Below are 19,230 nucleotides of genomic sequence, written 5' to 3'. Positions count from 1 at the left end.
GATAGATAGAACGATAGAACGATAGAACGATAGAACGATAGAACGATAGAACGATAGAACGATAGAACGATAGAACGATAGAACGATAGAACGAGAGATAGATAGATAGATAGATAGATAGATAGATAGAACGATAGAACGATAGATAGAACGATAGATAGATAGAACGATAGATAGATAGAACGATAGATAGATAGAACGATAGATAGATAGAACGATAGCTAGATAGATAGCTAGATAGAACGATAGATAGCTAGATAGAACGATAGATAGATAGATAGCTAGATAGAACGATAGATAGATAGATAGATAGATAGATAGATAGATAGATAGATAGATAGATAGATAGATAGATAGATAGATAGATAGATAGATTGCCTAGGCTTCCATCTCAAGCTTTATCATCAACCAACTGAAACACATGAAAGAAAGGTTGATGAAGACAGAGACAGAGGATGTAGGGGCATAGTTATGTTGATAGATTTACAGCATGGCTTATGATTTTACAACCCAGATTGGACAACTAAAGTGGAAATAAAAAAAGGTTTACCAAGACCTCTCATATAACACAATTATTTATCATAAATTCCCAACTTTGTGGCAGCTTCGTTGCAAGAGTAAAGTGAATTGAGTATTTAACAGGTTTCTGCAGAATGTGTGGTCTGCTGCTGTCTAACACAGTGGTATGCAGGGTGGTCTGCTGCTGTCTAACACAGTGGTATGCTGCTGGCTAACACAGTGGTATGCAGGGTGGTATGCTGCTGTCTAACACAGTGGACACAGGGTGGTATGCTGCTGTCTAACACAGTGGTATGCAGGGTGGTATGCTGCTGTCTAACACAGTGGTATGCAGGGTGGTATGCTGCTGTCTAACACAGTGGACACAGGGTGGTATGCTGCTGTCTAACACAGTGGTATGCAGGGTGGTATGCTGCTGTCTAACACAGTGGTATGCAGGGTGGTATGCTGCTGGCTAACACAGTGGACACAGGGTGGTATGCTGCTGTCTAACACAGTGGTATGCAGGGTGGTATGCTGCTGTCTAACACAGTGGTATGCAGGGTGGTGTGCTGCTGTCTAACACAGTGGTATGCTGCTGTCTAACACAGTGGTATGCAGGGTGGTATGCTGCTGTCTAACACAGTGGTATGCAGGGTGGTATGCTGCTGTCTAACACAGTGGTATGCAGGGTGGTATGCTGCTGTCTAACACAGTGGACACAGGGTGGTAGACTGCTGTCTAACACAGTGGACACAGGGTGGTATGCTGCTGTCTAACACAGTGGACACAGGGTGGTATGCTGCTGTCTAACACAGTGGACACAGGGTGGTATGCTGCTGTCTAACACAGTGGTATGCAGGGTGGTATGCTGCTGTCTAACACAGTGGTATGCAGGGTGGTATGCTGCTGTCTAACACAGTGGTATGCAGGGTGGTATGCTGCTGTCTAACACAGTGGTATGCAGGGTGGTATGCTGCTGTCTAACACAGTGGTATGCAGGGTGGTGTGCTGCTGTCTAACACAGTGGTATGCAGGGTGGTATGCTGCTGTCTAACACAGTGGTATGCAGGGTGGTATGCTGCTGTCTAACACAGTGGTATGCTGCTGTCTAACACAGTGGTATGCAGGGTGGTATGCTGCTGTCTAACACAGTGGTATGCAGGGTGGTATGCTGCTGTCTAACACAGTGGTATGCAGGGTGGTAGGCTGCTGTCTAACACAGTGGTATGCAGGGTGGTAGGCTGCTGTCTAACACAGTGGTATGCAGGGTGGTATGCTGCTGTCTAACACAGTGGTATGCAGGGTGGTAGGCTGCTGTCTAACACAGTGGTATGCAGGGTGGTATGCTGCTGTCTAACACAGTGGTATGCTGCTGTCTAACACAGTGGTATGCTGCTGTCTAACACAGTGGTATGCAGGGTGGTAGGCTGCTGTCTAACACAGTGGACACAGGGTGGTATGCTGCTGTCTAACACAGTGGTATGCAGGGTGGTATGCTGCTGTCTAACACAGTGGTATGCAGGGTGGTATGCTGCTGTCTAACACAGTGGTATGCAGGGTGGTAGGCTGCTGTCTAACACAGTGGTATGCAGGGTGGTATGCTGCTGTCTAACACAGTGGACACAGGGTGGTATGCTGCTGTCTAACACAGTGGTATGCAGGGTGGTGTGCTGCTGTCTAACACAGTGGTATGCAGGGTGGTAGGCTGCTGTCTAACACAGTGGTATGCAGGGTGGTATGCTGCTGTCTAACACAGTGGTATGCTGCTGTCTAACACAGTGGTATGCAGGGTGGTATGCTGCTGTCTAACACAGTGGTATGCAGGGTGGTAGGCTGCTGTCTAACACAGTGGTATGCAGGGTGGTATGCTGCTGTCTAACACAGTGGTATGCAGGGTGGTATGCTGCTGTCTAACACAGTGGTATGCAGGGTGGTCTGCTGCTGTCTAACACAGTGGGATCCAGGGTGGTATGCTGCTGGCTAACACAGTGGTATGCGGGGTGGTATGCTGCTGGCTAACACAGTGGTATGCAGGGTGGTATGCTGCTGTCTAACACAGTGGTATGCAGGGTGGTCTGCTGCTGTCTAACACAGTGGTATGCAGGGTGGTAGGCTGCTGTCTAACACAGTGGTATGCAGGGTGGTATGCTGCTGTCTAACACAGTGGACACAGGGTGGTATGCTGCTGTCTAACACAGTGGTATGCAGGGTGGTATGCTGCTGTCTAACACAGTGGTATGCAGGGTGGTATGCTGCTGTCTAACACAGTGGTATGCTGCTGTCTAACACAGTGGTATGCAGGGTGGTATGCTGCTGTCTAACACAGTGGTATGCAGGGTGGTATGCTGCTGTCTAACACAGTGGTATGCTGCTGTCTAACACAGTGGTATGCTGCTGTCTAACACAGTGGACACAGGGTGGTATGCTGCTGTCTAACACAGTGGTATGCAGGGTGGTATGCTGCTGTCTAACACAGTGGACACAGGGTGGTATGCTGCTGTCTAACACAGTGGTATGCAGGGTGGTATGCTGCTGTCTAACACAGTGGACACAGGGTGGTATGCTGCTGTCTAACACAGTGGTATGCAGGGTGGTATGCTGCTGTCTAACACAGTGGTATGCAGGGTGGTATGCTGCTGTCTAACACAGTGGTATGCAGGGTGGTATGCTGCTGTCTAACACAGTGGTATGCAGGGTGGTGTGCTGCTGTCTAACACAGTGGTATGCAGGGTGGTATGCTGCTGTCTAACACAGTGGTATGCAGGGTGGTATGCTGCTGTCTAACACAGTGGTATGCAGGGTGGTATGCTGCTGGCTAACACAGTGGTATGCAGGGTGGTATGCTGCTGTCTAACACAGTGGACACAGGGTGGTATGCTGCTGTCTAACACAGTGGACACAGGGTGGTATGCTGCTGGCTAACACAGTGGTATGCAGGGTGGTATGCTGCTGTCTAACACAGTGGTATGCAGGGTGGTATGCTGCTGTCTAACACAGTGGACACAGGGTGGTATGCTGCTGTCTAACACAGTGGACACAGGGTGGTATGCTGCTGGCTAACACAGTGGTATGCAGGGTGGTATGCTGCTGTCTAACACAGTGGTATGCAGGGTGGTAGGCTGCTGTCTAACACAGTGGTATGCAGGGTGGTATGCTGCTGTCTAACACAGTGGTATGCTGCTGTCTAACACAGTGGTATGCTGCTGTCTAACACAGTGGTATGCAGGGTGGTAGGCTGCTGTCTAACACAGTGGACACAGGGTGGTCTGCTGCTGTCTAACACAGTGGTATGCAGGGTGGTATGCTGCTGTCTAACACAGTGGTATGCAGGGTGGTATGCTGCTGTCTAACACAGTGGTATGCAGGGTGGTAAGCTGCTGTCTAACACAGTGGTATGCAGGGTGGTATGCTGCTGTCTAACACAGTGGACACAGGGTGGTATGCTGCTGTCTAACACAGTGGTATGCAGGGTGGTGTGCTGCTGTCTAACACAGTGGTATGCAGGGTGGTAGGCTGCTGTCTAACACAGTGGTATGCAGGGTGGTATGCTGCTGTCTAACACAGTGGTATGCAGGGTGGTATGCTGCTGTCTAACACAGTTGTATGCAGGGTGGTAGGCTGCTGTCTAACACAGTGGTATGCAGGGTGGTATGCTGCTGTCTAACACAGTGGTATGCAGGGTGGTATGCTGCTGTCTAACACAGTGGTATGCAGGGTGGTCTGCTGCTGTCTAACACAGTGGGATCCAGGGTGGTATGCTGCTGGCTAACACAGTGGTATGCGGGGTGGTATGCTGCTGGCTAACACAGTGGTATGCAGGGTGGTATGCTGCTGTCTAACACAGTGGTATGCAGGGTGGTATGCTGCTGTCTAACACAGTGGTATACAGGGTGGTATGCTGCTGTCTAACACAGTGGTATGCAGGGTGGTATGCTGCTGTCTAACACAGTGGTATGCATGGTGGTGTGCTGCTGTCTAACACAGTGGTATGCAGGGTGGTGTGCTGCTGTCTAACACAGTGGTATGCTGCTGGCTAACACAGTGGACACAGGGTGGTAGGCTGCTGTCTAACACAGTGGTATGCAGGGTGGTAGGCTGCTGTCTAACACAGTGGTATGCAGGGTGGTATGCTGCTGTCTAACACAGTGGTATGCTGCTGTCTAACACAGTGGTATGCAGGGTGGTATGCTGCTGTCTAACACAGTGGACACAGGGTGGTATGCTGCTGTCTAACACAGTGGTATGCAGGGTGGTATGCTGCTGTCTAACACAGTGGTATGCAGGGTGGTATGCTGCTGTCTAACACAGTGGTATGCAGGGTGGTAGGCTGCTGTCTAACACAGTGGTATGCAGGGTGGTAGGCTGCTGTCTAACACAGTGGTATGCAGGGTGGTATGCTGCTGTCTAACACAGTGGTATGCAGGGTGGTATGCTGCTGTCTAACACAGTGGACACAGGGTGGTATGCTGCTGGTAAATATTAGCTAATATTTAATATTCGACTTACAGTTTCCACTGGTAGACGGTGACAGGGGGGTTAGCGTCGGTGCTGCAGGTGAGGCTGACGTCCTGACGGTTCAGGTACCAGTTACCATCAAAACCATCGATCTTCACCTCCGGTTCATCTGTCATGGGGAGAGAGATGGTGTCAGTACAGTATTGTCAGAGTGGCCATATAGGGTCGACCTGAGTGTTACTGTGCTAGCCCACAATATGTTGTCACAGTCCTTCTCACTAAATGGTTCAAGCGACTATGTAACCATGCCAAATTAGTTCAACTTCGTTAGGGTCAGCTCCGTTTGGCTCAGTACTGTGAAAAGTTGTTATATCTTCCATTCACGCCCTTCACTGTGACTGTCTCAGTACTCACCCTCTAGAGGATCACCACACTACCCTCTAGAGATCACCACACTACCCTCTAGAGGATCATCACACTACCCTCTAGAGATCACCACACTACCCTCTAGAGATCATCACACTACCCTCTAGAGATCATCACACTACCCTCTAGAGATCACCACACTACCCTCTAGAGGATCACCACACTACCCTCTAGAGATCACCACACTACCCTCTAGAGATCACCACACTACCCTCTAGAGGATCACCACACTACCCTCTAGAGGATCACCACACTACCCCCTAGAGATCATCACACTACCCTCTAGAGATCACCACACTACCCTCTAGAGATCACCACACTACCCTCTAGAGATCACCACACTACCCTCTAGAGATCACCACACTACCCTCTAGAGATCACCACACTACCCTCTAGAGATCCCCACACTACCCTCTAGAGATCATCACACTACCCTCTAGAGATCACCACACTACCCTCTAGAGATCACCACACTACCCTCTAGAGATCACCACACTACCCTCTAGAGATCACCACACTACCCTCTAGAGATCACCACACTACCCTCTAGAGGATCACCACACTACCCTCTAGAGATCATCACACTACCCTCTAGAGATCATCACACTACCCTCTAGAGATCATCACACTACCCTCTAGAGATCACCACACTACCCTCTAGAGATCACCACACTACCCTCTAGAGATCACCACACTACCCTCTAGAGATCATCACACTACCCTCTAGAGATCATCACACTACCCTCTAGAGATCATCACACTACCCTCTAGAGATCATCACACTACCCTCTAGAGGATCACCACACTACCCTCTAGAGATCACCACACTACCCCCTAGAGATCACCACACTACCCTCTAGACATCACCACACTACCCTCTAGAGATCACCACACTAACCTCTAGAGATCACCACACTACCCTCTAGAGATCACCACACTACCCTCTAGAGATCATCACACTACCCTCTAGAGATCATCACACTACCCTCTAGAGGATCACCACACTACCCTCTAGAGATCACCACACTACCCTCTAGAGATCACCACACTACCCTCTAGAGGATCACCACACTACCCTCTAGAGATCACCACACTACCCTCTAGAGATCACCACACTACCCTCTAGAGATCACCACACTACCCTCTAGAGATCATCACACTACCCTCTAGAGATCACCACACTACCCTCTAGAGATCACCACACTACCCTCTAGAGATCACCACACTACCCTCTAGAGATCATCACACTACCCCCTAAATTAATTCAAAAACATTATTAGGTAGGCCCTATAAAGTTTGTTTTATTTTTTGCCTGATTCCATTTTGTTCTTTCCCAAATTCTGTTTTCTACTTGTAGTTTTCCTATATTTCCGTTTTTCCCCATTTTATTTATGTTTCACTCTCAAAATCACACGTTTTAATAGAAAAACAACAACATTGTAAGTTCTAAGTCCAAAAAAATGGTTAAACCACATCCTGAGACCACTTTTGAAAAATCTGATCAATTGATCATTTTGGGTGAAGCTACCCTTTAATGAACACCTAACAAGAGGCTGTTGTTTAACAGTGTTTTTGTAATAGTAGAGTTTGCAAAACAAAAACCCATTGGATTTATGAAAATAATCCTTATATCAGCTACTTTGTGGTTAACATTTAACAGAGAAGGTTTTTGGGAAAGCCTTTCCATCTTTTAGAAGACGGGTTTCATTAGCATCATCGCTAACGGCGCAGACAATAAAGGAATGTGCCAGAAAACAATCATTTGGCTAAGTCGTGGATTGACTCATTGTGACCACCTATATTACGTGGGACGTGCAAATTCACGAGCATCATGCTCTCTCTCCGTCCTCCTTGTAAAGAAATTTGACTGCAACCAACCACATCGCACACAAATTGTACAAGGAGGCGGGACACACATCAGACTGAGTTTTCCTGTAATTGCTTGCTTTGTGACTGACAGGCACCTATCCTCTCAATAGACTGCTAGAAGATGCATAATGTTCATTATCGCGGGAGAGGGCTCGACGGACTAGTGGATTGAAACTTTGAAATAAAAAGTTGCCTAGCTAATAGGAAGTGGAAAAAGTAGCCAGCTGAAATGAGTCTGTAGCCGGCTGATTAGCTGACGGTCGGGGCTAACGGAAAACACTGACTGTGTTATGACAGGACAACAGTGAATTACAAGATGTCCTACATCACCAAGCTAGTATACCACCTGCAAACCGGAACAGAACAGAGCAGAACAGAACAGAACAGAACAGAACAGAGCAGAACAGAACAGAACAGAACAGAGCAGAACAGAACAGAACAGACCAGAACAGAACAGAGCAGAGCAGAATGGAGCAGAACAGAACAGAGCAGAACAGAGCAGAACAGAACAGAGCAGAGCAGAGCAGAACAGAACAGAACAGAACAGAACAGAGCAGAACAGAACAGAGCAGAACAGAACAGAACAGAACAGAACAGAGCAGAACAGAGCAGAACAGAACAGAACAGAACAGAACAGAGCAGAGCAGAACAGAACAGAGCAGAACAGAGCAGAACAGAACAGAGCAGAGCAGAACAGAACAGAGCAGAACAGAGCAGAACAGAACAGAACAGAGCAGAGCAGAACAGAACAGAACAGAACAGAGCAGAACAGAGCAGAACAGAACAGAACAGAACAGAGCAGAACAGAGCAGAACAGAATGGAGCAGAACAGAACAGAACAGAACAGAGCAGAACAGAACAGAACAGAGCAGACCAGAACAGAACAGAGCAGAGCAGAATGGAGCAGAACAGAACAGAGCAGAACAGAGCAGAACAGAACAGAACAGAACAGAGCAGAGCAGAACAGAACAGAACAGAACAGAGCAGAACAGAGCAGAACAGAACAGAACAGAGCAGAACAGAGCAGAACAGAACAGAACAGAGCAGAACAGAGTAGAACAGAATGGAGCAGAACAGAGTAGAACAGAATGGAGCAGAACAGAGCAGAACAGAGCAGAACAGAACAGAACAGAGTAGAACAGAACAGAACAGAACAGAGTAGAACAGAACAGAACAGAACAGAACAGAACAGTGAATGATACTAATATTAACTAATGGCATGCTTCCCAAATGGCGTCCTATTCCCTATTTAGTGCACTACTTTTGACCAGACCAGTTGTGCACTAAATAGGGAATAGGGCTCCGTTTCAGATGCCCAAGTAAGTCAAGTGTGATCGGGGATTTCTATTGGAGAAGTAGTTTTAGCCTATCTTCATACTGCACTGTCTTTGACACATTTTGGACTCTGATAGTCTGTCACGTTAAGCTTCTATTTACACTGTGTTTCTCTTAAAGTGTGTTGATGTGCTGTGAGTGACCTTGTGTAAAGTGTGTTGATGTGCTGTGAGTGACCTTGTGTAAAGTGTGTTGATGTGCTGTGAGTGACCTTGTGTAAAGTGTGTTGATGTGCTGTGAGTGACCTTGTGTAAAGTGTGTTGATGTGCTGTGAGTGCATTTAAAATCAACTCTCCCTTGGGAAAGAGGTATTCTAACTTCAATGTGACTACATGGTTAAATAAAGAGTTATTCTAATATTAATGGGACTACAATGTTAAATAAAGGTTAAATAAAGAGGTCTTCTGAACTCAATGGGACTACTTGGTTAAATAAAGAGGTCTTCTGAACTCAATGGGACTACTTGGTTAAATAAAGAGGTCTTCTGAACTCAATGGGACTACTTGGTTAAATAAAGAGGTCTTCTGAACTCAATGGGACTACTTGGTTAAATAAATGTTAAACAAAGGCCATAATGTTCTGTGTTCTGTGGCTGGTGTGTTAACTCTTGGATTCACATGCTGCTTATCAAATAAATATCCCTCCGGGACAAAAACTGTTTCATTGGTTGACTGATTGCCATGAAAAGAACGGTGATAACTCACACTGCACGTTGAGCACGACACTGTCGGTAATCCTTTCGTTGCGGTAGGTTACGATGCAGGTGAGTTTCTGTTTGTGTGTCTCTCTGCTCGGCACGACCACGTAGTTACTGCGGACGGTCACCGTACCGTTGCTGTTCTGCGTCTCCTGGAACGTGGCCTCGCCCTTCAGCCGCGTGTCCCACTTGATCACGCTCTGAGGCTTCCCATTGGCCGACAGGCATGTCGCCACGGTCATCTTACGCTTCTGGGGGCGGGCCACGATGGTAGGTGTGGTCAAGGTCATTCGGGTCAGAGGTCGCGCTGGAAGGAAGAGAGAGAATAAATGTAAATAAACAAACAAATTAATATCCTCAAGTTACTAAAATGGTTTATCAACATCTCAATGCCAGTGCCCTTTATTAAAACATTGTAGCTTTACCTGTGAAGTAAATGGTTTGTGTGTATTTTTCTTTCAAGATAATTCCCCTTTAGGTGTTTAATGATTTATATTTCAATTCAAAGTTAATCTTCAGAATGACTGATATCTCTCTATTAAATGATTCTACTTCACTTCAACATTAATCTTCAGATTGACTGATATATTTCTATTTGAAGTTAATGAATCTGAGGTGGAGGGAGGAAAGGTCTTGTGGTGATTTGAATGAAAAGAGGATCTGTTTTCCTCCGTCCCTGACGTGTTAAAAGGATCTGTTTTCCTCCGTCCCTGACGTGTTAAAAGGATCTGTTTTCCTCCGTCCCTGACGTGTTAAAAGGATCTGTTTCCCTCCGTCCCTGACGTGTTAAAAGGATCTGTTTCCCTCCGTCCCTGACGTGTTAAAAGGATCTGTTTCCCTCCGTCCCTGACGTGTTAAAAGGATCTGTTTTCCTCCGTCCCTGAAGTGACAAAGGATCTGTTTTCCTCCGTCCCTGAAGTGACAAAGGATCTGTTTTCCTCCGTCCCTGATGTGACAAAGGATCTGTTTTCCTCCGTCCCTGAAGTGACAAAGGATCTGTTTTCCTCCGTCCCTGATGTGACAAAGGATCTGTTTTCCTCCGTCCCTGATGTGACAAAGGATCTGTTTTCCTCCGTCCCTGATGTGACAAAGGATCTGTTTTCCTCCGTCCCTGATGTGACAAAGGATCTGTTTTCCTCCGTCCCTGATGTGACAAAGGATCTGTTTTCCTCCGTCCCTGATGTGACAAAGGATCTGTTTTCCTCCGTCCCTGATGTGACAAAGGATCTGTTTTCCTCCGTCCCTGATGTGACAAAGGATCTGTTTTCCTCCGTCCCTGATGTGACAAAGGATCTGTTTTCCTCCGTCCCTGATGTGACAAAGGATCTGTTTTCCTCCGTCCCTGACGTGTTAAAAGGATCTGTTTTCCTCCGTCCCTGACGTGTTAAAAGGATCTGTTTTCCTCCGTCCCTGACGTGTTAAAAGGATCTGTTTTCCTCCGTCCCTGACGTGCTAAAAGGATCTGTTTTCCTCCGTCCCTGATGTGACAAAGGATCTGTTTTCCTCCGTCCCTGACGTGTTAAAAGGATCTGTTTTCCTCCGTCCCTGACGTGCTAAAAGGATCTGTTTTCCCTCCGTCCCTGACGTGCTAAAAGGATCTGTTTTCCCCCGTCCCTGACGTGCTAAAAGGATCGGTTTTTCCCCCGTCCCTGACGTGCTAAAAGGATCGGTTTTCCCCCGTCCCTGACGTGCTAAAAGGATCGTTTTTTCCCCCGTCCCTGACGTGCTAAAAGTCAAAGCCAGTTGTCAAGAATCTTCAACAGATGCAGAAGTCTCTTGCATTTCCAAAGGCACAAAGTGTTCCAATTGAAATCCTTTGAGGGCTGCCAATTAGCAATTTACTGCTATGATATCAAAAGGCAGGTTCAGGTAAGCAAGAGAGAATGCTGAATCAAACAACTGCAGGTCTAGATCAGATATGAATAGAAAACGCAGCGTTGTGCAGAGCTGCAGATAGCTATGATATGAAGGGGCCTCTTTGAACACTGTCTGTCGGTTATTGTCACATAGGTTTCCTGGAATTCACTGATTGTCAGCTGAAAACACACACACACACACACACACACACACACACACACACACACACACACACACACACACACACACACACACACACACACACACACACACACACACACACACACACACACACACACACACACACACACACACACACACACACACACACTCACCGCAGGCACCCAATCCAACCAGGGCCCTGTGGTCCCTGGTCAAAAGTAGTGCACTTTATTATACTATATATAGGGATTATGTTTCCATTTTGTAAACAGACAAGATGGGGGCTTGGAGATGACAAGGCTGATGGAGGTACAAGGACTAGTCACTACTTAAGACAAGGCTGATGGAGATACAGGGGCTACAGAGGATGGTCACCACTTAAGACAAGGCTGATGGAGCTACAGGGACTGGTCACTACTTAAGACAAGGCTGATGGAGCTACAGGGGCTACAGGGACTGGTCACCACTTAAGACAAGGCTGATGGAGATACAGGGACTGGTCACTACTTAAGACAAGGCTGATGGAGATACAGGGGCTACAGGGACTGGTCACTACTTAAGACAAGGCTGATGGAGATACAGGTACTGGTCACTACTTAAGACAAGGCTGATGGAGCTACAGGGACTGGTCACTACTTAAGACAAGGCTGATGGAGATACAGGGACTGGTCACTACTTAAGACAAGGCTGATGGAGCTACAGGGACTGGTCACTACTTAAGACAAGGTTGATGGAGCTACAGGGACTGGCCACTACTTAAGACAAGGCTGATGGAGTTACAGGGACTGGTCACTACTTAAGACAAGGCTGATGGAGATACAGGGGCTACAGGGACTGGTCACTACTTAAGACAAGGCTGATGGAGCTACAGGGACTGGTCACTACTTAAGACAAGGCTGATGGAGCTACAGGGGCTACAGGGACTGGTCACTACTTAAGACAAGGCTGATGGAGCTACAGGGACTGGTCACTACTTAAGACAAGGCTGATGGAGATACAGGGACTGGTCACTACTTAAGACAAGGCTGATGGAGATACAGGGACTGGTCACTACTTAAGACAAGGCTGATGGAGATACAGGGACTGGTCACTACTTAAGACAAGGCTGATGGAGATACAGGGACTGGCCACTACTTAAGATAAGGCTGATGGAGCTACAGGGGCTACAGGGACTGGTCACTACTTAAGACAAGGCTGATGGAGTTACAGGGACTGGCCACTACTTAAGACAAGGCTGATGAAGCTACAGGGACTGGTCACTACTTAAGACAAGGCTGATGGAGATACAGGGACTGGTCACTACTTAAGACAAGGCTGATGAAGCTACAGGGACTGGTCACTACTTAAGACAAGGCTGATGGAGATACAGGGACTGGTCACTACTTAAGACAAGTGTTTTTTCATTGCCGGGTCTATAAATCAGAGGAGAGACAGAACACCATTTACAAAGCTGTGCTCTCTCTGTAGAGTTTCTCTCTTTCTCTCTCTGTATCTCTCTCTCTGTAGAGTCTCTCTCTCTCTCTCTCTCTGTAGAGTCTCTCTCTCTGTAGAGTCTCTCTCTCTGTAGAGTCTTTCTCTCTGTAAAGTCTCTCTCTCTGTAGAGTCTCTCTCTCTCTGTAGAGTCTCTCTCTCTCTGTAGAGTCTCTCTCACTGCTTCTCACTCTGTCCCAAACAATGGGATTACTCCATCTACAGAAAGGCATCCGGGGCAGAAACATGCATACTAAATGGGTTTATTGATTTCTCTTTCAGCAGCTTGTATATTTATTTATTTCTACGTTCTCTGGTTGCATGAAAGCAATATGTCTGTGTGCTTTTTGACTGAGTGTTCCTTCTGGGGTAATCTATATGAATAGAATATATCACATTTCCAACACGCTCCCAGAAACACAGCCTGGCTGAGTGAGCTGCCATGTCTTCCAAGGTTACAGCCCTGAGTGACCTTATCAATGCACACTACATCATCTACAGTCGAAGGGTCTTTCTTCAGGCAGAGCTTCTTTATCATCTCTCTTTTCAAATTACAGTCATTATCTCACATTGTCATTATCTCACATTGTCATTATCTCACAATGTCATTATCTCACATTGTCATTATCTCACATTGTCATTATCTCACATTGTCATTATATCACAATGTCATTATATCACAATGTCATTATCTCACAATGTCATTATCTCACAATGTCATTATATCACATTGTCATTATCTCACATTGTCATTATCTCACATTGTCATTATCTCACATATCTAGTCCTTACCTAACACAGTGATGCTTATATTGTATTATAGAGTCCTTACCTAACACAGTGATGTTTATATTGTGTTAACTAGTCCTTACCTAACACAGTGATGTTTATATTGTGTTAACTAGTCCTTACCTAACACAGTGATGTTTATATTGTGTTAACTAGTCCTTACCTAACACGGTGATGTTTATATTGTGTTATCTAGTCCTTACCTAACACAGTGATGTTTATATTGTGTTATCTAGTCCTTACCTAACACGGTGATGTTTATATTGTGTTATCTAGTCCTTACCTAACACAGTGATGCTTATATTGTGTTAACTAGTCCTTACCTAACACACTGATCTTTATATTGTATTATAGAGTCCTTACCTAACACAGTGATGTTTATATTGTGTTAACTAGTCCTTACCTAACACAGTGATGTTTATATTGTGTTAACTAGTCCTTACCTAACACAGTGATGTTTATATTGTATTATAGAGTCCTTACCTAACACAGTGATGTTTATATTGTGTTAACTAGTCCTTACCTAACACAGTGATGTTTATATTGTGTTATCTAGTCCTTACCTAACACACTGATCTTTATATTGTGTTAACTAGTCCTTACCTAACACAGTGATGTTTATATTGTGTTAACTAGTCCTTACCTAACACAGTGGCGTTTATATTGTGTTATCTAGTCCTTACCTAAAAAAGTGATGTTTATATTGTGTTAACTAGTCAAAACCTAACACAGTGATGTTTATATTGTGTTAACTAGTCCTTACCTAACACAGTGATGTTTATATTGTGTTATCTAGTCCTAACCTAACACAGTGATGTTTATATTGTGTTAACTAGTCCTTACCTAACACAGTGATGTTTATATTGTGTTATCTAGTCCTTACCTAACACAGTGATGTTTATATTGTGTTATCTAGTCCTTACCTAACACAGTGATGTTTATATTGTGTTATCTAGTCCTTACCTAACGCAGTGATGTTTATATTGTGTTATCTAGTCCTTACTTAACACAGTGATGTTTATATTGTGTTAACTAGTCCTTACTTAACACAGTGATGTTTATATTGTGTTAACTAGTCCTTACCTAACACAGTGATGTTTATATTGTGTTATCTAGTCCTTACCTAACACAGTGATGTTTATATTGTGTTATCTAGTCCTTACCTAACACAGTGATGTTTATATTGTGTTATCTAGTCCTTACCTAACACAGTGATGTTTATATTGTGTTAACTAGTCCTTACCTAACACAGTGATGTTTATATTGTGTTATCAAGTCCTTACCTAACACAGTGATGTTTATATTGTGTTAACTAGTCCTTACCTAACACAGTGATGTTTATATTGTGTTATCAAGTCCTTACCTAACACAGTGGTGTTTATATTGTGTTATCTAGTCCTTACCTAACACAGTGATGTTTATATTGTGTTAACTAGTCCTTACCTAACACAGTGATGTTTATATTGTGTTAACTAGTCCTTACCTAACACAGTGATGTTTATATTGTGTTTATTAGTCCTTACCTAACACAGTGATGTTTATATTGTGTTATCTAGTCCTTACCTAACACAGTGATGTTTATATTGTGTTAACTAGTCCTTACCTAACACAGTGATGTTTATATTGTGTTATCTAGTTCTTACCTAACACAGTGATGTTTATATTGTGTTATCTAGTCCTTACCTAACACAGTGATGTTTATATTGTGTTATCTAGTCCTTACCTAACACAGTGATGTTTATATTGTGTTATCTAGTCCTTACCTAACACAGTGATGTTTATATTGTGTTATCTAGTCCTTACCTAACACAGTGATGTTTATATTGTGTTAACTAGTCCTTACCTAACACAGTGATGTTTATATTGTGTTATCTAGTCCTTACCTAACACAGTGGTGTTTATATTGTGTTATCTAGTCCTTACCTAACACAGTGATGTTTATATTGTGTTAACTAGTTCTTACCTAACACAGTGATGTTTATATTGTGTTAACTAGTCCTTACCTAACACAGTGATGTTTATATTGTGTTAACTAGTCCTTACAAAACACAGTGATGTTTATATTGTGTTAACTAGTTCTTACCAAACACAGTGATGTTTATATTGTGTTAACTAGTCCTTACCTAACATAGTGATGTTTATATTGTGTTAACTAGTCCTTACCTAACACAGTGATGTTTAAATTGTGTTAACTAGTCCTTACCTAACACAGTGATGTTTATATTGTGTTAACTAGTCCTTACCTAACACAGTGATGTTTATATTGTGTTATCTAGTCCTTACCTAACACAGTGAGGTTTATATTGTGTTAACTAGTCCTTACCTAACACAGTGATGTTTATATTGTGTTAACTAGTCCTTACCTAACACAGTGATGTTTATATTGTGTTAACTAGTCCTTACCTAACACAGTGATGTTTATATTGTGTTATCTAGTCCTTACCTAACACAGTGATGTTTATATTGTGTTATCTAGTCCTTACCTAACACAGTGATGTTTATATTGTGTTAACTAGTCCTTACCTAACACAGTGATGTTTATATTGTGTTAACTAGTCCTTACCTAACACAGTGATGTTTATATTGTGTTATCTAGTCCTTACCTAACACAGTGATGTTTATATTGTGTTATCTAGTCCTTACCTAACACGGTGATGTTTATATTGTGTTATCTAGTCCTTACCTAACACAGTGATGCTAATATTGTGTTAACTAGTCCTTACCTAACACAGTGATGCTTATATTGTGTTAACTAGTCCTTACCTAACACAGTGATGTTTATATTGTATTATAGAGTCCTTACCTAACACAGTGATGTTTATATTGTGTTAACTAGTCCTTACCTAACACAGTGATGTTTATATTGTGTTATCTAGTCCTTACCTAACACAGTGATGTTTATATTGTGTTAACTAGTCCTTACCTAACACAGTGATGTTTATATTGTGTTATCTAGTCCTTACCTAACACAGTGAGGTTTATATTGTGTTAACTAGTCCTTACCTAACACAGTGATGTTTATATTGTGTTAACTAGTCCTTACCTAACACAGTGGTTTTTATATTGTGTTAACTAGTCCTTACCTAACACAGTAATGTTTATATTGTGTTAACTAGTCCGTACCTAACACAGTGATGTTTATATTGTGTTATCTAGTCCTTACCAAACACAGTGGTGTTTATATTGTGTTATCTAGTCCTTACCTAACAAAGTGATGTTTATATTGTGTTAACTAGTCAAAACCTAACTCAGTGATGTTTATATTGTGTTAACTAGTCCTTACCTAACACAGTGATGTTTATATTGTGTTATCTAGTCCTTACCTAACACAGTGGTGTTTATATTGTGTTATCTAGTCCTTACCTAACACAGTGATGTTTATATTGTGTTAACTAGTCCTTACCTAACACAGTGATGTTTATATTGTGTTAACTAGTCCTTACCTAACACAGTGATGTTTATATTGTGTTATCTAGTCCTTACCTAACACAGTGATGTTTATATTGTGTTAACTAGTCCATACCTAACACAGTGATGTATATTGTGTTAACTAGTCCTTACCTAACACAGTGATGTTTATATTGTGTTAACTAGTCCTTACCTAACACAGTGATGTTTATATTGTGTTATCTAGTCCTTACCTAACACAGTGATGTTTATATTGTGTTATCTAGTCCTTACCTAACACAGTGATGTTTATATTGTGTTATCTAGTCCTTACCTAACACAGTGATGTTTATATTGTGTTATCTAGTCCTTACCTAACACAGTGATGTTTATATTGTGTTAACTAGTCCTTACCTAACACAGTGATGTTTATATTGTGTTATCTAGTCCTTACCTAACACAGTGATGTTTATATTGTGTTAACTAGTCCTTACCTAACACAGTGAGGTTTATATTGTGTTATCTAGTTCTTACCTAACACAGTGATGTTTATATTGTGTTATCTAGTCCTTACCTAACACAGTGATGTTTATATTGTATTAACTAGTCCTTACCTAACACAGTGATGTTTATATTGTGTTATCTAGTTCTTACCTAACACAGTGATGTTTATATTGTGTTAACTAGTCCTTACCTAACACAGTGAGGTTTATATTGTGTTATCTAGTTCTTACCTAACACAGTGATGTTTATATTGTGTTATCTAGTTCTTACCAAACACGGTGAGGTTGACCATGTTCTCTCGGTTCCCAGCAGGGAAGGTGGTGTACTCGCAGATGTATGCGGCCTCATCAGACAGCCTCAGGTTGGAGAACATGATGGTGGTGTCCTCCAGAGACGGGGTGCGGTGGCGGACCGCCGCCTGCTTGAAGGTCACCCTCTCCTTGAAGGGCGCGAGCACGGAGACGCCCAGCGACGGGTTGGCGATGGCCACGTTCTGTTTGGTGCCGTTCAGGAACTTCTGCCACGTCACCTGAGAGATCTTGACCGGAGGGTTGGAGTTAACGAAGATACAACGCAGCTCCACTTGGGAGCCCACGAAGCCTGACTTGATGGAGTCCATCTGTACACTCTGTCCATCTCCAGCTGAGAGCAGGAGGACAGGAGAGAGGGAGGAGGAGGGGAGGGAGGAGGAGGGGAGGGAGGAGAGAGGGTCAGAAAAAAATATTGAAATAATCACAATCTACAAGGAAGCCCGAGCCCAAGCAAAGCATTGCAAGTCAATACGAGGTACATGCACTACAAGTCAACAAGTCAATTCCAGCCTACTAGGCAGTGAATACAGGCACCATCCATCCATCCAACACACACACACTGAAGTCAGTAGAATGTAGAGAACACGGGACACTGAAGTCAGTAGAACGTAGAGAACCCGGGACACTGAAGTCAGTAGAATGTAGAGAACACGGGACACTGAAGTCAGTAGAACGTAGAGAACACGGGACACTGAAGTCAGTAGAACGTAGAGAACACGGGACACTGAAGTCAGTAGAATGTAGAGAACCCGGGACACTGAAGTCAGTAGAATGTAGAGAACACGGGACACGGAAGTCAGTAGAATGTAGAGAACACGGGACACTGAAGTCAGTAGAATGTAGAGAACACGGGACACTGAAGTCAGTAGAATGTAGAGAACACGGGACACGGAAGTCAGTAGAATGTAGAGAACACGGGACACTGAAGTCAGTAGAATGTAGAGAACACGGGACACTGAAGTCAGTAGAATGTAGAGAACACGGGACACGGAAGTCAGTAGAATGTAGAGAACCCGGGACACTGAAGTCAGTAGAATGTAGAGAACACGGGACACTGAAGTCAGTAGAATGTAGAGAACCCGGGACACTGAAGTCAGTAGAATGTAGAGAACACGGGACACTGAAGTCAGTAGAATGTAGAGAACACGGGACACTGAAGTAAGTAGAATGTAGAGAACACGGGACACGGAAGTCAGTAGAATGTAGAGAACACGGGACACTGAAGTCAGTAGAATGTAGAGAACACGGGACACGGAAATCAGTAGAATGTAGAGAACCCGGGACACTGAAGTCAGTAGAATGTAGAGAACACGGGACACTGAAGTCAGTAGAATGTAGAGAACCCGGGACACTGAAGTCAGTAGAATGTAGAGAACACGGGACACTGAAGTCAGTAGAATGTAGAGAACACGGGACACTGAAGTCAGTAGAATGTAGAGAACACGGGACACTGAAGTCAGTAGAATG

General features: G+C 43.9%; 1 protein-coding gene across 1 annotated transcript in view; it reads right to left on the bottom strand.

The window, feature by feature from the left end:
- Positions 1 to 19,230, bottom strand: part of LOC129832503 (nectin-1-like) — a 207,200-nt gene that overhangs the window by 21,090 nt on the left and 166,880 nt on the right. Inside the window, exons 3-5 of the mRNA XM_055896625.1 lie at positions 17,723 to 18,191; positions 9,291 to 9,590; positions 5,008 to 5,125 (exon numbers count right to left, since the gene is read on the bottom strand). Of these exons, the coding sequence (XP_055752600.1) occupies positions 5,008 to 5,125; positions 9,291 to 9,590; positions 17,723 to 18,191 (887 nt within the window). The remainder of the gene's footprint in view (positions 1 to 5,007; positions 5,126 to 9,290; positions 9,591 to 17,722; positions 18,192 to 19,230) is intronic.

The sequence above is a fragment of the Salvelinus fontinalis genome, chromosome 33 (assembly GCF_029448725.1).
Source record: "Salvelinus fontinalis isolate EN_2023a chromosome 33, ASM2944872v1, whole genome shotgun sequence".
Lineage (NCBI taxonomy): Eukaryota > Metazoa > Chordata > Actinopteri > Salmoniformes > Salmonidae > Salvelinus > Salvelinus fontinalis.
The sequence above is the reverse complement of the archived record's forward strand: the minus strand, read 5'-3'. Positions and strand labels throughout refer to the sequence as shown.